Source organism: Bactrocera oleae, chromosome X (genome assembly GCF_042242935.1).
Source record: "Bactrocera oleae isolate idBacOlea1 chromosome X, idBacOlea1, whole genome shotgun sequence".
Classification (NCBI taxonomy): domain Eukaryota; kingdom Metazoa; phylum Arthropoda; class Insecta; order Diptera; family Tephritidae; genus Bactrocera; species Bactrocera oleae.
Window position 1 is genome coordinate 402,405 of NC_091541.1, and position 19,400 is coordinate 421,804.

General features: G+C 51.1%; 1 protein-coding gene across 1 annotated transcript; it reads right to left on the bottom strand.

The window, feature by feature from the left end:
• Window positions 1-10,302: 10,302 nt before the first annotated feature.
• On the bottom strand, window positions 10,303-18,425 carry LOC138858053 (hepatoma-derived growth factor-related protein 2-like). The gene is made up of 3 exons (XM_070112523.1): window positions 18,006-18,425; window positions 10,515-10,963; window positions 10,303-10,459 (listed from the first exon to the last, which is right to left on the bottom strand). The coding sequence occupies exons 1-3, from the start codon at window positions 18,423-18,425 to the stop codon at window positions 10,303-10,305; spliced, it is 1,026 nt and encodes a 341-aa protein (XP_069968624.1).
• Window positions 18,426-19,400: the final 975 nt, after the last annotated feature.

A 19,400-nucleotide genomic window follows, 5' to 3' on the forward strand; every position in this document is an offset into this window, starting at 1 on the left:
GTTTAGAATGTGAAGGTTTTTACCCACCACCCATTCACTTAATACCACTCCACGACTGTGGCTTTGATATCCAGACGAATGCCGGGATACCTTACTAAACCACATCGAAGACGTAGCATTCGTAGTAGTACCTTATCCATATAACTCAGATAAGGCTCTAAGGGCTCACTAAATTTACAATAGATACTAGCAACAAGTATTCTACCAAACCCCCCCTCTACAGAAACACATACACCCAGTTGTGAGGAATCCAGTAGATAGGGACAACGTCCGGTGTGTTTAACGTGAGTACCTGCCGTCGACGGCCTTATCTCACGGCGCTCAAAAGCACAGCGTATCAATACAATGCGTTGATCAGCGCCCCAAAAATGCTAGGCATTTTTTCAGTACCGATTGGTAGTGTGGAATGGACACACTACACACCTTGGTAAGGTTCGAGGCCTATCTAAAACCTCTGCCGTACTTTGGGTCCGGCACCCGGTTGCAATGCAACTCCACATTGAACTGACAAAACGTCAGTTCTTCCCGCATTTGGGTATAAACCACAACCACCACGATACTCCCCGAAGGGCCAGTCCGCACGAGCAGGTTGGAGCGAACTCCAAGGGCCCCTGCTCCCCGTGGTACCAGAATTAAGTCTCCGGTCAGACCTCGTAGCCGAAGCTACTACCAGTTGAGCCTCCATACAGCTCTGGACTGGTAACCAAGGGTTGAACCCCATACGCATATTACACTCACACACCTTTCACACAAGAAGCTAACCCTAACTCACAGTTAAACGCCTCCGCCGCCTAAACAATTCACGCGCAAAGGACCCTAACTGTTCGGCATTCCGACTAGTGGAGATCACACCGCTAACATCTAACCGTCCATCAGTCCAGCTAATCCCCATACCCCCTAGATCCCTAATGTCCGAGTACATCGGGCACTCCGCGATCAAGTGAACCCAGTCTTCACGACGCGCCCCACACAAACACCCCGACCTATCAGAAAGGTGCCTCTGATGCAAAAATGCATTCAGAGGCCCATGCCCCGTTAACAAAAAACCCACACTCAGACAAAATCTGAAGTCTGGGTTACCCTCAACGAACCTAACATCCCGGATGTACTCATAAGTCACCCGACCGTTAGGACTATTGTCCCAACGGTCTTGCCACCTACTCCTAACCCTATCATCTAGAAGCCTCTTTCTCCCTAGAAATCCCTCCCTCTCCACATCATCATCGGAAATCCAATCATTCCGCAGCAATGACACACTCAAGCCCCTTCTTAACCTGAATGCAACAGCTCGCTGTACAACAATCAGGTCAAGAGGGGGTGCACCTAGTAAAACCTGCATCGCATCCGTTGAAACGGTGCGACATACAGGCAAACATGCAAGCATCATGCAACGTTGCACCGAGAGGAGTTTTCGGCGACCAGAGACCGTCATCGCTGATTCCCACCATATTGCGGCTCCATAAGTGGCACAAGCCACAAATAGACCACGGTATATGGTGCGAACAGCACGGCGTCCAAGGCCCCAATCGCTCCTCAAGATGCGTCGCACTTTGCCTACGACCGCCTGCAGTCGCTCCTTCAGAATCGCTAAGTGTGGAGTAAAGCACATTCTTTCACTCATGGTCAGCCCCAGGTATTTGACTTGCGTCACATACCTGATGCTGACCCCATTCACCTTGACAATCGGTGGACGAACCGGAGACAATCTGCCCTTAAGCAGCATTGTCACCGTTTTGTCCATCGATATGTCTACCCCCACACCTAAACCCCAACTATTTACAATTTCTAAAAATTGTCCTCCCGCCCGCTCTAACTCAAATCGCGATCGACCTTCAACCAGAAGGAGAAGGTCGTCCGCATACGCATAACATTTACAGAGGGGTTCGAGCTGTCCAAGCAGAGAGTCCATCATGAGGTTCCAAATATATGGACCGCAGATGGATCCCTGCGGGCAGCCACGAACCACTCCGATCTCCACACTCCCATTCACTCCGACTAGAGAGGCTTTTCTGTCCGAAAAGTAACTCCGCCAAAGAGTAATTTCCGGACAGCCAAGCTCCTCCAGCCGTTGCAACACTCGATCCCAGCTTAGGTAATCAAATGCCCCCTTGAAGTCAACAAATATGCCAAGGACATATTTGTTGACATTCTCCCTAACAGCACCCTGAACGTAGAACCACGCATCCTCTACACTGCGTCCTTTCCTGAACCCATACTGTCTATCCGACCACATACCCCGCGTTAGCTCCTGAAGCCGTTCCACCATAACTCTTTCCAGCACTTTTCCAAGTACTGGAAGGAGACTGATGCCCCGATAAGAGCGAGGATCACTCCTGATCTTATCAGGGGACTTCAGGAGAGGTACAACCCTCGCAATTTTCCACTCGCGTGGAAAATAACCCTCCCACACGCACTTATCATAAATGGCCTCCAAGTATTCAGGAATGAACTTCCACAAGCTTTTACACATCTCTCCGTTCAAACCATCAAAACCTGGGGACCGTTTAGACCTGACCAGGCCAAAGGCGTACCCCAACTCTCCATCGTCTAATGGAGGGACAGGTACCTTTTGTGCTTGAGGTACCTGAACCTCCGCCCTAGGAAAGAACGCTCCTAACAAAGCCCCCGCACACTCTCTCCACGTTGATAACACAGTGTCACCAACGCGAAGAGAGGTGATATCCTCCCTCTTACGACCCCGGCAGATCCTATAGACCTGACCCCACGGGTCGTCCCTATTTTCCCCTACAAAATTCCTCCACTCCTGCTCTTTAATTTTAATCAACATCTCTTTGTATTCCCTAACCGCACAACTAAATTCATGCCTAAGCTGGGACAACCTGTCAGAATTGGACCGCCGAGCGCGTTGAAACTTTCGCCTCAATCGCCTGACAGTCCTCCTCTTCAAGGTTAGCTCATGCGTCCACCACCTAATTTTCCTAACCTTTAAACTTTCACACTTTCTAAGTACCCTATCATTTACCCCCCACACTACCTCATAAAGACGAGCAATCTGCTCATCAACCCCCAAATCCTCAAACGCTCTAAGCGGTATACCCAATACCGCTTCCCTGACAGATCGTCCATATTGGTTCCAGTCGATACCAGAGGTACGCCATCGCCGCAATGGACTCTCATACAGCGAGGGAGGGGATTTGGGAGTAACCATAATTTGGATCAAATTATGATCACTCAATCCCCACCCTCCCTTAACCTCCCATCTAGCTACGAACGCCCTATCTGCTGCCTGATTCATAAGCGTCACGTCAATGTCACTCACGCCCCCAGGCCCATCAAACGTGTACCATTCACTCGGCTCATTCACAATGTGGAGGTTTTTAGCCACCACCCATTCACTTAATGCCTCGCCTCGACTGTGGCTTTGATATCCAGACGAATGCCGGGATACCTTACTAAACCACATCGAAGACGAGGCATTCGCATCCAGCCCTAGGATAAATGGGCTACTACTCGCAAGTAGTAGTAGCTTATCCATGTAGCCCAGGTAGGGCTCTAGGGGCTCGCTAAATTTGCAGTACAAACTAGCTACGATCAGCCTACCGAACTCCCCCTCTATCGCGACACATACACCCAGTTGTGAGGAATCCACAATTACACAATCGTAGTTGGGATCACTCACAACAATTGCAGCATTAGCCCCAAGGTCCGTGAAGACCCTGAAACTCCCAGGAAGACCCCGAACCACACCATTGGTGGCGTAGGGCTCCTGGAGTAAGGCAATGCCGCACCTCCCCTCAGTCATACACCCCCCAAACTCACACATTACGGCATACGCCCCCTGGCAGTTTAACTGTATTATTCCCCCCATCAGTGTCTGGCGAGGGCGCGCTCAACAATGCCACAGTATATGGGGCAGACAGCCGACATCATAAGATGCCCAGCTGGTCTACCCTTGAATGCACAGTTGCGGCAATGGAGTGCATTGACGCAACTGGCAGCTCTGTGGCCTCCCTGACCGCACCTCCGGCAGACATCTGATTTGGCCCTACACACAGCCACTCTATGGTCGAAACTCATACACCGGAAGCAGCCAGCAACGGGGCTATCCGGTCGCACCCGGAAGGAGAACCACTTGATGTAGCACCTACCTGCCTCCAGGAGGGCGGACATCATTTTGTCCGTACCCTCAAGGACGACATTAGTGCTACCATCAGGGGCCACCTTCCAGGGGCGACTGACCATCCTTACGTCAGACCTCTGGGACGCCGGGCTGAAATCCTGAAGGTTCAGCCGGAGTAACTCTTCCATGAACTCATCATGGGAGATCTCCGTATGAACCCCCTGGACTACAACCCGAGGACCCAACTTCCGGGATAACCGCCCCACCACCCTTAATTGGCCTAACCTCGTGGATCCTTACCCCCAGGGAAGGACCCACCTAGTTAACTACTTTTTTAATCACTTCCTCAGAGGAAGCTGCAGGCCCCTTACTCCTAACCACAACGGACCAGGTCTCAACAGGCTTCTGCGCCACCGGTGCAATCGCCTCCAGTACAGGTGCTGGGGGCGGAGGCATCGGTGCCGATGGAGCCGGCATTGACCTGCTCGGCGGCGAGGAGTGTCCCCCACAGCCTCCTCTAAGGGCGTCAACTTGACCGCGAAGATGGGCATTCTCGGCTACAACCGTCATCAGAAGTGCCTCGTACTTCGAGGCAAGCTCCATCAGCCCCTTCACGGTCCCTATAGCGAAATTTTCGGCCCCAAAAACTACTTCGCTAAGCTCCGCCGAAATTTTCTTAATAGCCGCGACATGGCTAACCGCACCACCCCCGACAACAACACACCCCTTAAGAGCTCCACGGTTGCTCGCGCCGCTCTTGCTCACGCTCATTTTGCTAGCGCCCTTTTTCTTCGCGCCCGTATCAACGCACGCAACACCCACTTCGCCCTCGCCCGACTTTGCGGGGTGAACAGCCGCTTTTTCAGCGGTGTCACCGTTACCGCAACCGCTACCACTACCGCTCCCACCCTCATCACCCCCCGTTTCTACCGGCGACCCCAAACGCGCCTTCCGCCGTGGCGGGGACCTTACCGATGGCCCCACCATCTCGTCTCCCGAAGTGTCGACCGTAATGGTTGATGGCCCCGACTCTTCGCTCCCAGCGAGGGACTTAACCCTCCTCCTCCGTGGTGGAGGCATCTCTACCTTCGGACTTCGCCTTTCGGTAGGCTGATCCGCCAAGCGTACCACTGACGCAGATGGGACTCGTTCAGACAAGACCCCGAAACAGCCGCTCGCCACGTACGTGCGACTGAACGCGCTGAAAAAAGTGTCGCAAGCGCAGACCCGCTCTGTAGCAGCGACGACCCAAGCGGACGATTAAGGCGTTCTCGCAAGGGTACAGCCCACAACTCCAACCAAATGGTCTGGACAAAGGTCACTCAAATGACCGCCGGACGGAGCAAGTCCCCGTAACGGTTGCGAGTCGACCGATGTGGCGCTGAACCGAATCGATCCGTGGGCTAAACGCACACTACTACGACCGTTTGTCTGCACAGGATTCCCTGTCTCCAACACTGGGACAGCCGCCGGTACCTATTGAGCAATCCTGCTCAGGACTTGCTGACACTGACCAACTGAACGCCAGATGCCCAACACCGCACTCCAAACAAGCAGTCCACCCGGCAAACAATGCCAACAACACAGCACTAAACTGGAACTGTACGGAGAGTCCCACAACAATAACAACCACGTTGCGGTAGTACCTAAAGGTACAGTACACAATATTAAAAATATGTACTTACCGCTACTTAATATGCCCACGCCAAAAATTTCCCAAAAACGCGCAATTCGTGCCCTAGCACGAAAAACCACACACGCGGTCCCGTAACCGAGCAAAAACAATTTCCAGCGAATACCCGCACAAAACGAAATTCCACGGAAATCGCAACAACAATTTTCACACCCGCCAAGCAACGGTGCCAACTCACTCGCGTAAACAAATACCGCACAAAAGAGAATCGAAAAAATCACTAATTAATCGCAACGATGCGCACGCACGTCTATTCGCGTCGGAATCCAAACAACGAATGAGTAGATAGGGACAGCGTCCGGTGTGTTTTTACGTGAGTACCTGCCGTCGACGGCCTTACCTCACGGTGCTCAAAAGCACGGCGTATCAATACAATGCGTTGATCAGCGCCCCGAAAATGCCAGGCATTTTTCAGTACCGATTGGTAGTGTGGAATGGACACACTACACACCTTGGTGAGGTTCGAGGCCTATCTAACACCTCTGCCGTACTTTGGGTCCGGCACCCGGTTGCAGTGCAACTCCACATTGAGTGATCAAAACACTCTTCCCGCATTTGGGCATCAACCACAACCACCACGATACTCCCCGAAGGGCCAGTCCGCATGAGCAGGTTGGAGCGAACTCCAAGGGCCCCTGCTCCCCGTGGTACCAGAATTAAGTCTCCGGTCAGACCTCGTAGCCGAAGCTACTACCAGTTGAGCTTCCATACTGTTCTGTACTGGTGACCAGGGATTAAATCCCTACCCCTTATCCTTCACCCTTAATCTAACCCCTATTTTCAGCTAATTGTCTCCGCCGCCTGAACAATTCACGCGCAAACCTATCAAACGACCCTAACTGTTCGGTATTTGGACTAGTGAAGATCACACCGCTGACGTCTAATCGTCCATTAGTCCAACTAATCCCCATTCCTTCAAGGTTCCTAATGTCCGAGTACATCGGGCAGAGCGCAATAACATGCGCCCAATCTTCAACACGCGCCCCACACATACACTCTGGCGTGTCAGAAAGGTGCCTCTGATGCAGAAATGCGTTCAGAGGACCATGTCCAGTAAGCAGAAAACCCAGGCTCAGACAGAATCGGAAGTCTGGGTTTTCTTCTACAAACCTAACGTCCCGGATGTACCCATAGGTCACCCTACCGTTAGGGCTATTGTCCCAACGGTCTTGCCACCTTATCTTAACCCTGTCCTCTAGAAGTCTCTTGCTTCCTAGATATCCTTCCCTCTCTACGTCAAGGTCGGAAATCAGGTTATTCTGCAGCAAGGACACACTCAAGCCTCTTCTTAACCTGAATGCAACAGCACGCTGTATGACAATCAGGTCAAGAGGGGGTGCACCTAACAAAACTTTCATCGCATCCGTTGAAACGGTGCGACACAGGCTAGCATTATACAGCGCTGCACGGAGAGTAGTTTTTGGCGACCGAAGACCGTCGTGGCTAATTCCCACCATACTGCAGCTCCATAAGTGGCACAGGCCACAAATAAGCCACGATATATGGTGCGAACAGCACGGCGTCCAAGGCCCCAATCACTCCTCAAAATGCGTCGCACTTTGCCTACGACCGCCTGCAGTCGCTCCTTCAAATTCGCCAAGTGTGGAGTAAAGCACATTCTTTCACTCATGGTCAGCCCCAGGTATTTGACTTGCGTCACATACCTGATGCTGACCCCATTCACCTTGACAATCGGTGGACGAACCGGCGACAATCTGCCCTTAAGCAGCATTGTCACCGTTTTGTCCATCGATATGTCTACCCCCACACCTAAACCCCAACTATTTACAATTTCTAAAAATTGTCCTCCCGCCCGCTCTAACTCAAATCGCGATCGACCTTCAACCAGAAGGAGAAGGTCGTCCGCATACGCATAACATTTACAGAGGGGTTCGAGCTGTCCAAGCAGAGAGTCCATCATGAGGTTCCAAATATATGGACCGCAGATGGATCCCTGCGGGCAGCCACGAACCACTCCGATCTCCACACTCCCATTCACTCCGACTAGAGAGGCTTTTCTGTCCGAAAAGTAACTCCGCCAAAGAGTAATTTCCGGACAGCCAAGCTCCTCCAGCCGCTGCAAAACTCTATCCCACCTTAAATAATCAAACGCTCCCTTGAAGTCAACAAATATGCCAAGGCCATATTTGTTGACATTCTCCTTAACAACACTCTGAACATAAAACCAAGCATCCTCTGTACTGCGTCCTTCCCTGAACCCATACTGCCTATCCGACCATATAACCCGCGTTAGCTCCTGAAGCCGTTCCACCATAACTCTCTCCAGTACTTTTCCCAGCACTGGAAGGAGACTGATGCCCCGATAAGAACGAGGATCACTCCTGATCTTATCAGGGGACTTCAGGAGAGGAACGACCCTAGCCCTTTTCCACTCCCGTGGAAAATATCCCTCCCACACGCACTTATTGTAAATAGCCTCCAAGTATTCCGGAATGAACTTCCAAATGCTTTTACACATCTCTCCGTTCAAACCATCAAAACCTGGGGATCTTTTACATCTGACCAGGCCAATGGCGTATCCCAGCTCCCCTTCATCTAGTGGAGGAACAGGTACCTCACACGTTTGAGATACCCGAGCCTCCGCCCTAGGAAAGAACGCTCCTAGCAGAACCCCAGCACAGTCTCTCCACGTTGATAATACAGTATCACCAACGCGGAGAGAGGTGATATCCTCCCTCTTACGACCCCTACAGATCTTGTAGACCTGACCCCATGGGTCGTTCCTATTTTCCCCTATAAAATTCCTCCATTCCTCTTCCTTGGTTTTGACTAGCATTTGTTTGTAATCCCTCATCACACAACTAAATTCATACCTAATCTGGGACAGACCATCAGAGTTTGACTGTCTAGCGCGTTGAAACTTTCGTCTCAATCGCCGGACAGCTCTCCTCTTCATCGTTAGCTCTTTCGTCCACCACTTAAGTTTTCTCACTCTGAAGCTTTCGAACTTTCCGAGAACACTGTTGTTCACTTCCCACACTACATCGTATAGCCGAGAAATTTGCTCGTCCACCCCAAAGTCTTCAAACTCACTAAGCGGTATTTCTAATACCGCTTCCCTGACAGATCGTCCATATTGGTTCCAGTCGATACCAGAGGTACGCCATCGCCGCAATGGACTCTCATACGCCGAGGGAGGAGATTTAGGAGTAACCATAATTTGAATCAAGTTATGGTCACTCAATCCCCACCCTCCCCTAATCTCCCACCTAACATTAAAGGTCCTATTTGCTGCCTCATTGATGAAGGACACATCGATGTCGCTCACACCCCCAGGCCCATCAAACGTATACCACTCGCTTGGCTCGTTTAATATGTGAAGACTATTTGCCTCCACCCATTCGCTTAATACCTCGCCTCTAGTGTGGCTTTGATATCCTGACGAATGTCGGGATACCTTACTAAACCACATAGAGGACGAGGCATTCGCATCCATTCCTAGGATAAGCGAGCTACTACTGGCAAGTAGCAGTAGCTTATCCATGTACAGCAGGTAAGGCTCTAGAGGTTCGCTGTATTTGCAATAAACACTAGCGACTACCAATCTACCGAACTCCCCCTCTATGGATACACAAACACCCGGCTGTGACGAATCCAGAACTACGCAGTCGTAGCTCGGATTATTCGCAACTATTGCGGCATTTCTCCTAAGGTCTGTGAAGACCCTAACTCCTCCAGGGAGACCCCGAACCACACCATTAGTGGCGTAGGGCTCCTGGAGTAATGCGATGCCGCACCCACCCTCTAGCATACAACCCCCTAACTCACACATTACGGCATAACAACCCTGACAATTTAGCTGTAAAATCGTCCCCATTAGTGTCTGGAAAGGGCACGCTCTACTATGCCACAGTAGACTGGACAAGCAGCTGACATCATAAGATGCCCAGCTGGTCTACCCTTAAATGCACAGTTGCGACAATGTGGTGCATTGACGCAACTAGCAGCTCTGTGGCCTTCCTGACCACACCTACGGCAGACATCGGACTTGGCCTTACATTGCGCCACTCGATGGTCAAAGCCCATGCACCGAAAACAGCCGGCAACAGGGCTATCTGGTCGCACTCGTAAGGAAAACCACTTAATGTAGCTCCTTCCCGCTTCTAAGAGGGCGGACATTACTTCCTCCGAACCCTCCAGAACGACGTTAGTTTTACCATCTGGCGCCACCTTCCAGGGGCGACTGACCAACCTAACGTCGGATTTCTTTGCCTCAGGACTTAAATTCGTACTGAAGAGTTCTTCCATGAATTCCTCATGGGAGATCTCGGTGTGTACTCCTTGCACCACAACCCTTGGCCCCAACTTCCGGTTGACACTGACGTCCAACCCTACCTCCCCGAATTTTGCGTTAGTTGCCACTTTCTCCCTCTCTAAACCGGAGGGAGTGCGGATGACCGCCCCACCACCCTTTATCGGCCTTACATCATGGATCCTTACGCCGAGTGAAGGACCCACCTCCTTGACCACCTTTTTGATTACTTCCTTAGAGGAAGTTGCAGGCCCCTTACTCCTGACCACAACTGACCAGGTCTCCACCGGCTTCGGTGACATCGGCGCTATTGCCTTCAGCACTGGTGCCGGAGGGGCAGGCGCCGAAGTCGCGGGAGCCACCATTGGTTTGGTCGGACGCAACCCCCACAACCTCCCGTAAGGGCATCCACCTGCCCGCGGAGATGAGCGTTCTCCGCAATTATGGTCATCAGGAGTGCCTCGTACTTCGAGGCAAGCTCTATAAGACCCCTCATCTCGGAAACCTCAATATTTTCCCCCCCGAAAACCAAAGCGCTAACCTCGGCTGTTACAGCTTTCATAGCTGCAACATGGGTGATAGCGCCACCCCCAACAACACCCCCCTTATTCGCAATACGCTCCCCTTTTTTACCTTTCGTCTTTTCTCCTTCACGCTTTTTGCCTCCTCCTGCCTCCTTCGCTGCTCCGGCTATGGGTTTCGACGCTCCCGTCTCGCTGGCGCTCTCGCACGACCTCCCCAACGGTGGAGTGCCCAGGCGAGCCTTTCTGCGCGGTGGGGGCTTCTCGACTTCCTTTTCGCCCGCCGATGACGCTGCCGTAATCATATCGGTTTCCGACTCCTCGCTCTCGGCGTGTGCCTTTGCTCCTCGCCTTCGTGGTGGAGACATTTTTCTCCTGCACTCGCGATCGCGTACCTACTACCCAAGTACGTAACTCGCGATCCAACAAAGTTTGAAATCGGCACTCACGAACGCGTACCTGCACTACAACAATATTGTCAGTGGCCTTCAGGTTTCTTGCGGTCTACACAAAACCGGTGCCCGAACTGTTTGTGGACAATGCGGTCACTGTCTTTTGTTCTACACACACAAAACTTCACGCCAGGTAATAACACTGCCTATTGTTTGTAGCACACACCAGGCAAAAACACTGCCTATTGTTTGTAGCACACACCAGGCAAAAACACTGCCTATTGTTTTTAAGCAAACTTAAACGTGCCTAAATTGTCACTGGCCTTCGCACCAGGCAATAACACTGTCTATTGTTAGTTTTGTCACTGTACACTTGCACTACAATTTTTAAAGCAATTACCCGCGGTAATGCTTTATGTGTCTCTGGCCTTCGATTTAATTCGCGCCAGGCAATTGTATGTTTTCTGTTAACAGAAAAAATTCACTGTTTTCAACTGCGCCCCAAACAATACGAGCTTATGCAAGTATTTATTTGGATACCAGTGGCAGTGTGTCTGGGTCCACACTACCATCTTGGTATGATTCGAGGTCGACCTAAAACCTCTTCCGTTTTCGGGTACGGCACCCAGTTACTTGTGTAACTTCTTTTTTCGAACTGAAAATTCAGTTCTTCCAGCATTTAGGTTTCAACCACAGCCACCACGATACTCCCCAAAGGGCCGAACCCAATGAGCAGATTGAACAGAAGTCCAAGGGCTTTCTGCTCCCCGTGGTACCGGAAGGTCTCCGGTCAGACTGCGTAGCCTAAACTACTGCCAGTTGAGCAACCCATTACTCAAATGACTGGTGACATTTGTCGATTGAACTTCAAATGTCTTTTTATTAGCTTTTTTCATTTAAAGTGTTTCTAATATCAGTTCAAGCTGAGTATTATAGCACAATCACTCCATATACTATGCTGATATTACTGGGCAAAGAATATAATAACAGTCATAGTGCATATTGGCTTTTAGTCGCCTTTTACGACAGGCTTGCCTTGCCGCGGGCATATTCTATCCCCTGCCCGCAGGGGTAGTAGATAGGGACAACTTTCGTTGTAGATTTACGTGAGTACCTGCCGGCGACGGCCTTACCTCACGGTGTTCAAAACACAACGGATCAATACAATGCGTTGATCAGCGCCCCAAACAATACGAGCTTATGCAAGTATTTATTTGGATACCAGTGGCAGTGTGTCTGGGTCCACACTACCATCTTGGTATGATTCGAGGCCGACCTAAAACCTCTTCCGTTTTCGGATACGGCACCCAGTTACTTGTGTAACTTCTTTTTTCGAACTGAAAATTCAGTTCTTCCAGCATTTAGGTTTAAACCACAGCCACCACGATACTCCCCAAAGGGCCGAACCCAATGAGCAGATTGAACAGAAGTCCAAGGGCTTTCTGCTCCCCGTGGTACCGGAAAGTCTCCGGTCAGACTGCGTAGCCTAAACTACTGCCAGTTGAGCTACCCATTACTCAAATGACTGGTGACATTTGTCGCTTGAACTTCAAATGTCTTTTTATTCGCTTTTTCATTTAAAGTGTTTCTAATATCAGTTCAAGCTGAGTATTATAGCACTGTCACTCCATATACTATGCTGATATTACTGTGCAAAGAATATAATAACAGTCATAGTGCATATTGGCTTTTAGTCGCCTTTTACGACAGGCATGCCTTGCCGCGGGCATATTCTATCCCCTGCCAGCAGGGGTAGTAGATAGGGACAACTTTCGTTGTAGATTTACGTGAGTACCTGCCGGCGACGGCCTTACCTCACGGTGTTCAAAACACAACGGATCAATACAATGCGTTGATCAGCGCCCCAAACAATACGAGCTTATGCAAGTATTTATTTGGATACCAGTGGCAGTGTGTCTGGGTCCACACTACCATCTTGGTATGATTCGAGGCCGACCTAAAACCTCTTCCGTTTTCGGGTACGGCACCCAGTTACTTGTGTAACTTCTTTTTTTCGAACTGAAAATTCAGTTCTTCCAGCATTTAGGTTTAAACCACAGCCACCACGATACTTCCCAAAGGGCCGAAACCAATGAGCAGATTGAACAGAAGTCCAAGGGCTTTCTGCTCCCCGTGGTACCGGAAAGTCTCCGGTCAGACTGCGTAGCCTAAACTACTGCCAGTTGAGCTACCCATTACTCAAATGACTGGTGACATTTGTCGCTTGAACTTCAAATGTCTTTTTATTCGCTTTTTCATTTAAAGTGTTTCTAATATCAGTTCAAGCTGAGTATTATAGCACTATCACTCCATATACTATGCTGATATTACTGGGCAAAGAATATAATAACAGTCATAGTGCATATTGGCTTTTAGTCGCCTTTTACGACAGGCATGCCTTGCCGCGGGCATATTCTTTCCCCAAACCCGCAGGGGAACGTAGATAGGGACAACGTCCGGTGTGTTTAACGTGAGTACCTGCCGTCGACGGCCTTATCTCACGGCGCTCAAAAGCACAGCGTATCAATACAATGCGTTGATCAGCGCCCCAAAAATGCTAGGCATTTTTCAGTACCGATTGGTAGTGTGGAATGGACACACTACACACCTTGGTAAGGTTCGAGGCCTATCTAAAACCTCTGCCCTACTTTGGGTCCGGCACCCGGTTGCAATGCAACTCCACATTGAACTGACAAATCGTCAGTTCTTCCCGCATTTGGGTATAAACCACAACCACCACGATACTCCCCGAAGGGCCAGTCCGCACGAGCAGGTTGGAGCGAACTCCAAGGGCCCCTGCTCCCCGTGGTACCAGAATTAAGTCTCCGGTCAGACCTCGTAGCCGAAGCTACTACCAGTTGAGCCTCCATACAGCTCTGGACTGGTAACCAAGGGTTGAGCCCCATACGCACATTACACTCACACACCTTTCACACAAGAAGCTAACCCTAACTCACAGTTAAACGCCTCCGCCGCCTAAACAATTCACGCGCAAACGACCCTAACTGTTCGGCATTCCGACTAGTGGAGATCACACCGCTAACATCTAACCGTCCATCAGTCCAGCTAATCCCCATACCCCCTAGATCCCTAATGTCCGAGTACATCGGGCACTCCGCGATCAAGTGAACCCAGTCTTCACGACGCGCCCCACACAAACACCCCGACCTATCAGAAAGGTGCCTCTGATGCAAAAATGCATTCACAGGCCCATGCCCCGTTAACAAAAAACCCAGACTCAGACAAAATCTGAAGTCTGGGTTACCCTCAACGAACCTAACATCCCGGATGTACTCATAAGTCACCCGACCGTTAGGACTATTGTCCCAACGGTCTTGCCACCTACTCCTAACCCTATCATCTAGAAGCCTCTTTCTCCCTAGAAATCCCTCCCTCTCCACATCATCATCGGAAATCCAATCATTCCGCAGCAATGACACACTCAAGCCCCTTCTTAACCTGAATGCAACAGCTCGCTGTACAACAATCAGGTCAAGAGGGGGTGCACCTAGTAAAACCTGCATCGCATCCGTTGAAACGGTGCGACATACAGGCAAACATGCAAGCATCATGCAACGTTGCACCGAGAGGAGTTTTCGGCGACCAGAGACCGTCATCGCTGATTCCCACCATATTGCGGCTCCATAAGTGGCACAAGCCACAAATAGACCACGGTATATGGTGCGAACAGCACGGCGTCCAAGGCCCCAATCGCTCCTCAAGATGCGTCGCACTTTGCCTACGACCGCCTGCAGTCGCTCCTTCAGAATCGCTAAGTGTGGAGTAAAGCACATTCTTTCACTCATGGTCAGCCCCAGGTATTTGACTTGCGTCACATGCCTGATGCTGACCCCATTCACCTTGACAATCGGTGGACGAACCGGCGACAATCTGCCCTTAAGCAGCATTGTCACCGTTTTGTCCATCGATATGTCTACCCCCACACCTAAACCCCAACTATTTACAATTTCTAAAAATTGTCCTCCCGCCCGCTCTAACTCAAATCGCGATCGACCTTCAACCAGAAGGAGAAGGTCGTCCGCATACGCACAACATTTACAGAGGGGTTCGAGCTGTCCAAGCAGAGAGTCCATCATGAGGTTCCAAATATATGGACCGCAGATGGATCCCTGCGGGCAGCCACGAACCACTCCGATCTCCACACTCCCATTCATTCCGACTAGAGAGGCTTTTCTGTCCGAAAAGTAACTCCGCCAAAGAGTAATTTCCGGACAGCCAAGCTCCTCCAGCCGTTGCAACACTCGATCCCAGCTTAGGTAATCAAATGCCCCCTTGAAGTCAACAAATATGCCAAGGACATATTTGTTGACATTCTCCCTAACAGCACCCTGAACGTAGAACCACGCATCCTCTACACTGCGTCCTTTCCTGAACCCATACTGTCTATCCGACCACATACCCCGCGTTAGCTCCTGAAGCCGTTCCACCATAACTCTTTCCAGCACTTTTCCAAGTACTGGAAGGAGACTGATGCCCCGATAAGAGCGAGGATCACTCCTGATCCTATCAGGGGACTTCAGGAGAGGTACAACCCTAGCAATTTTCCACTCGCGTGGAAAATAACCCTCCCACACGCACTTATTATAAATGGCCTCCAAGTATTCCGGAATGAACTTCCACAAGCTTTTGCACATCTCTCCGTTCAAACCATCAAAACCTGGGGACCGTTTAGACCTGACCAGGCCAAAGGCGTACCCCAACTCTCCATCGTCTAATGGAGGGACAGGTACCTCTTGTGCTTGAGGTACCTGAACCTCCGCCCTAGGAAAGAACGCTCCTAACAAAGCCCCCGCACACTCTCTCCACGTTGATAACATAGTGTCACCAACGCGAAGAGAGGTAACGTCCTCCCTCTTATGACCCCGGCAGATCCTATAGACCTGACCCCACGGGTCGTCCCTATTCTCACTCACGAAACTCCTCCACTCCTCTTCTTTAACTTTTACCAACATATCCTTATATTCCCTAGCCGCACAACTAAGTTCATGCCTAAGCTGGGACAGCCTGTCAGAATTGGACCGCCGAGCGCGTTGAAACTTTCGCCTCAATCGCCTGACAGTCCTCCTCTTCAAGGTTAACTCATGCGTCCACCACTTAATTTTCCTAACGATAAAACTTTCACACTTTCTAAGTACCCTATCATTAACCCCCCACACTACCTCATAAAGACGAGCAACCTGCTCATCAACCCCCAAATCCTCAAACGCTCTAAGCGGTATACCCAATACCGCTTCCCGGACAGATCGTCCATATTGGTTCCAGTCGATACCAGAGGTACGCCATCGCCGCAATGGACTCTCATACAGCGAGGGAGGGGATTTGGGAGTAACCATAATTTGGATAAAATTATGATCACTCAATCCCCACCCTCCCTTAACCTCCCATCTAGCTACGAACGCCCTATCTGCTGCCTGATTCATAAGCGTCACGTCAATGTCACTCACGCCCCCAGGCCCATCAAACGTGTACCATTCACTCGGCTCATTCACAATGTGGAGGTTTTTAGCCACCACCCATTCACTTAATGCCTCGCCTCGACTGTGGCTTTGATATCCAGACGAATGCCGGGATACCTTACTAAACCACATCGAAGACGAGGCATTCGCATCCAGCCCTAGGATAAATGGGCTACTACTCGCAAGTAGTAGTAGCTTATCCATGTAGCCCAGGTAGGGCTCTAGGGGCTCGCTAAATTTGCAGTACAAACTAGCTACAATCAGCCTACCGAACTCCCCCTCTATCGCGACACATACACCCAGTTGTGAGGAATCCACAACTACACAATCGTAGTTGGGATCACTCACAACAATTGCAGCATTAGCCCCAAGGTCCGTGAAGACCTTGAAACTACCAGGAAGACCCCGAACCACACCATTGGTGGCGTAGGGCTCCTGGAGTAAGGCAATGCCGCACCTCCCCTCAGCCATACACCCCCCCAATTCACACAATACGGCATACGCCCCCTGGCAGTTTAACTGTATAATTCCCCCCATCAGTGTCTGGCGAGGGCGCGCTCAACAATGCCACAGTATATCGGGCAGACAGCGGACATCATAAGATGCCCAGCTGGTCTACCCTTGAATGCGCAGTTGCGGCAATGGAGTGCATTGACGCAACTGGCAGCTCTGTGGCCTTCCTGACCGCACCTCCGGCAGACATCTGATTTGGCCCTACACACAGCCACTCTATGGTCGAAACTCATACACCGGAAGCAGCCAGCAACGGGGCTATCCGGTCGCACCCGGAAGGAGAACCACTTGATGTAGCACCTACCTGCCTCCAAGAGGGCGGACACCATTTTGTCCGTACCCTCAAGGACGACATTGGTGCTACCATCAGGGGCCACCTTCCAGGGACGACTGACCATCCTCACATCTGACCTCTGGGACGCCGGGCTGAAATCCTGAAGGTTCAGCCGGAGTAACTCTTCCATGAACTCATCATGGGAGATCTCCGTGTGAACCCCCTGGACTACAACCCGAGGACCCAACTTCCGGTTGACAGTCACGTCCAACCCCACCTCCCCGAATTTCGCGTTCATCGCAACTTTCTCCCTCTCTAAAACAGAGGGAGTGCGGATAACCGCCCCACCACCCTTAATTGGCCTAACCTCGTGGATCCTTACCCCCAGGGAAGGACCCACCTCCTTAACTACTTTTTTAACGACTTCCTCAGAGGAAGCTGCAGGCCCCTTACTCCTAACCACAACTGACCAGGTCTCAACGGGCTTCTGCGCCACCGGTGCAATCGCCTCCAGTACAGGTGCTGGGGGCGGAGGCATCGGTGCCGATGGAGCCGGCATTGACCTGCTCGGCGGCGAGGAGTGTCCTCCACAGCCTCCTCTAAGGGCGTCAACTTGTCCACGAAGATGGGCATTCTCGGTTACTACCGTCATCAGAAGTGCCTCGTACTTCGAGGCAAGCTCCATCAGCCAATTCGCGATCCCTATATCAAAATTCTCGGCCCCAAAAACTATTCCGCTAAGTTCCGCCGAAATTTTCTTTATAGCCGCTACATGGCTCACCGCACCACCCCCGACAATAACCGCGCTCCCTTTAGCAGCGTCTTTTCTGCCCGCACTACTTTTTCTCGCGCTCGCCTTATTATCTCCCGTCTTTTTCGCGCCCTCGTCACCCCGCACGAGACCAACTTCGCCAGCGCCCGATTTCTGCGCAGACACATCTGCTGCACCCTCGCCCGACTTTGCGGAGTGAACAGCCACTTTTTCAGCGGTGTCACCCTTACCGCAACCGCAACCACTACCGCTCCCGCCCTCTTCACCCCCCGTTTCTCCCGCAGACCCCAAACGCGCCTTCTGCCGTGGCGGGGACCTTACCGATGGCCCCGCCATCTCGTCACCCGAAGTGTCGACCGTAACAGTTGATGGCCCCGACTCTTCGCTTCCAGCGAGGGACTTAACCCTCCTCCTCCGTGGTGGAGGCATCTTAGCCTTCGGACTTCGCCTTTCGGTAGGCTGATCCGCCAAGCGTACCACTGACGCAGATGGAACTCGTTCAAGCAAGACCCCGAAACAGCCGTCCGCCACGTACGTGCGACTGAACGCGCTGAAAAAAGTGTCGCAAGCGCAGACCCGCTCTGTAGCAGCGACGACCCACGCGGACGATTAAAGCGTTCTCGCAAGGGTACAGCCCACAACTCCAACCAAATGGTCTGGACAAAGGTCACTCAATTGACCGCCGGACGGAACAAGTCCCCGTAACGGTTGCGAGTCAACCGATGTGGCGCTGAACCGAATCGATCCGTGGGCTAAACGCACACTACTACGACCGTTTGTCTCCACAGGATTCACTATCTCCAACACTGGGACAGCCGCCGGTACCTGTCGAGCAATCCTGCTCAGGACTTGCTGACACTGACCAACTGAACGCCAGATGCCCAACACAGCACTCCAAACAAGCAGTCCAGCCGGCAAACAATGCCAACAACACAGCACTAAACTGGAACTGTACGGAGAGTCCCACAACAACAACAACCACGTTGCGGTAGTACCTAAAGGTACAGTACACATAATTAAAAATATGTACTTACCGCTACTTAATAAGCCCACGCCAAAAATTTCCCAATAACGCGCAATTCGTGCCCTAGCACGAAAAACCACACACGCGGTCCCGTAACCGAGCAAAAACAATTTCCAGCGAATACCCGCACAAAACGAAATTCCAAGGAAATTGTACCAACAATTTCCACACACCCGCCAAGCAACGGTGCCAACTCACTCGCGTAAACAAATATCGCACAAAAGAAAATTGAAAAAAATCACTAATAAATCGCAACGATGCGCACGCACGTCTATTCGCGTCGGAATCCAAACAACGAATGAGTAGATAGGGACAACTTTCGTTGTAGATTTACGTGAGTACCTGCTGGCGACGGCCTTACCTCACGGTGTTCAAAACAC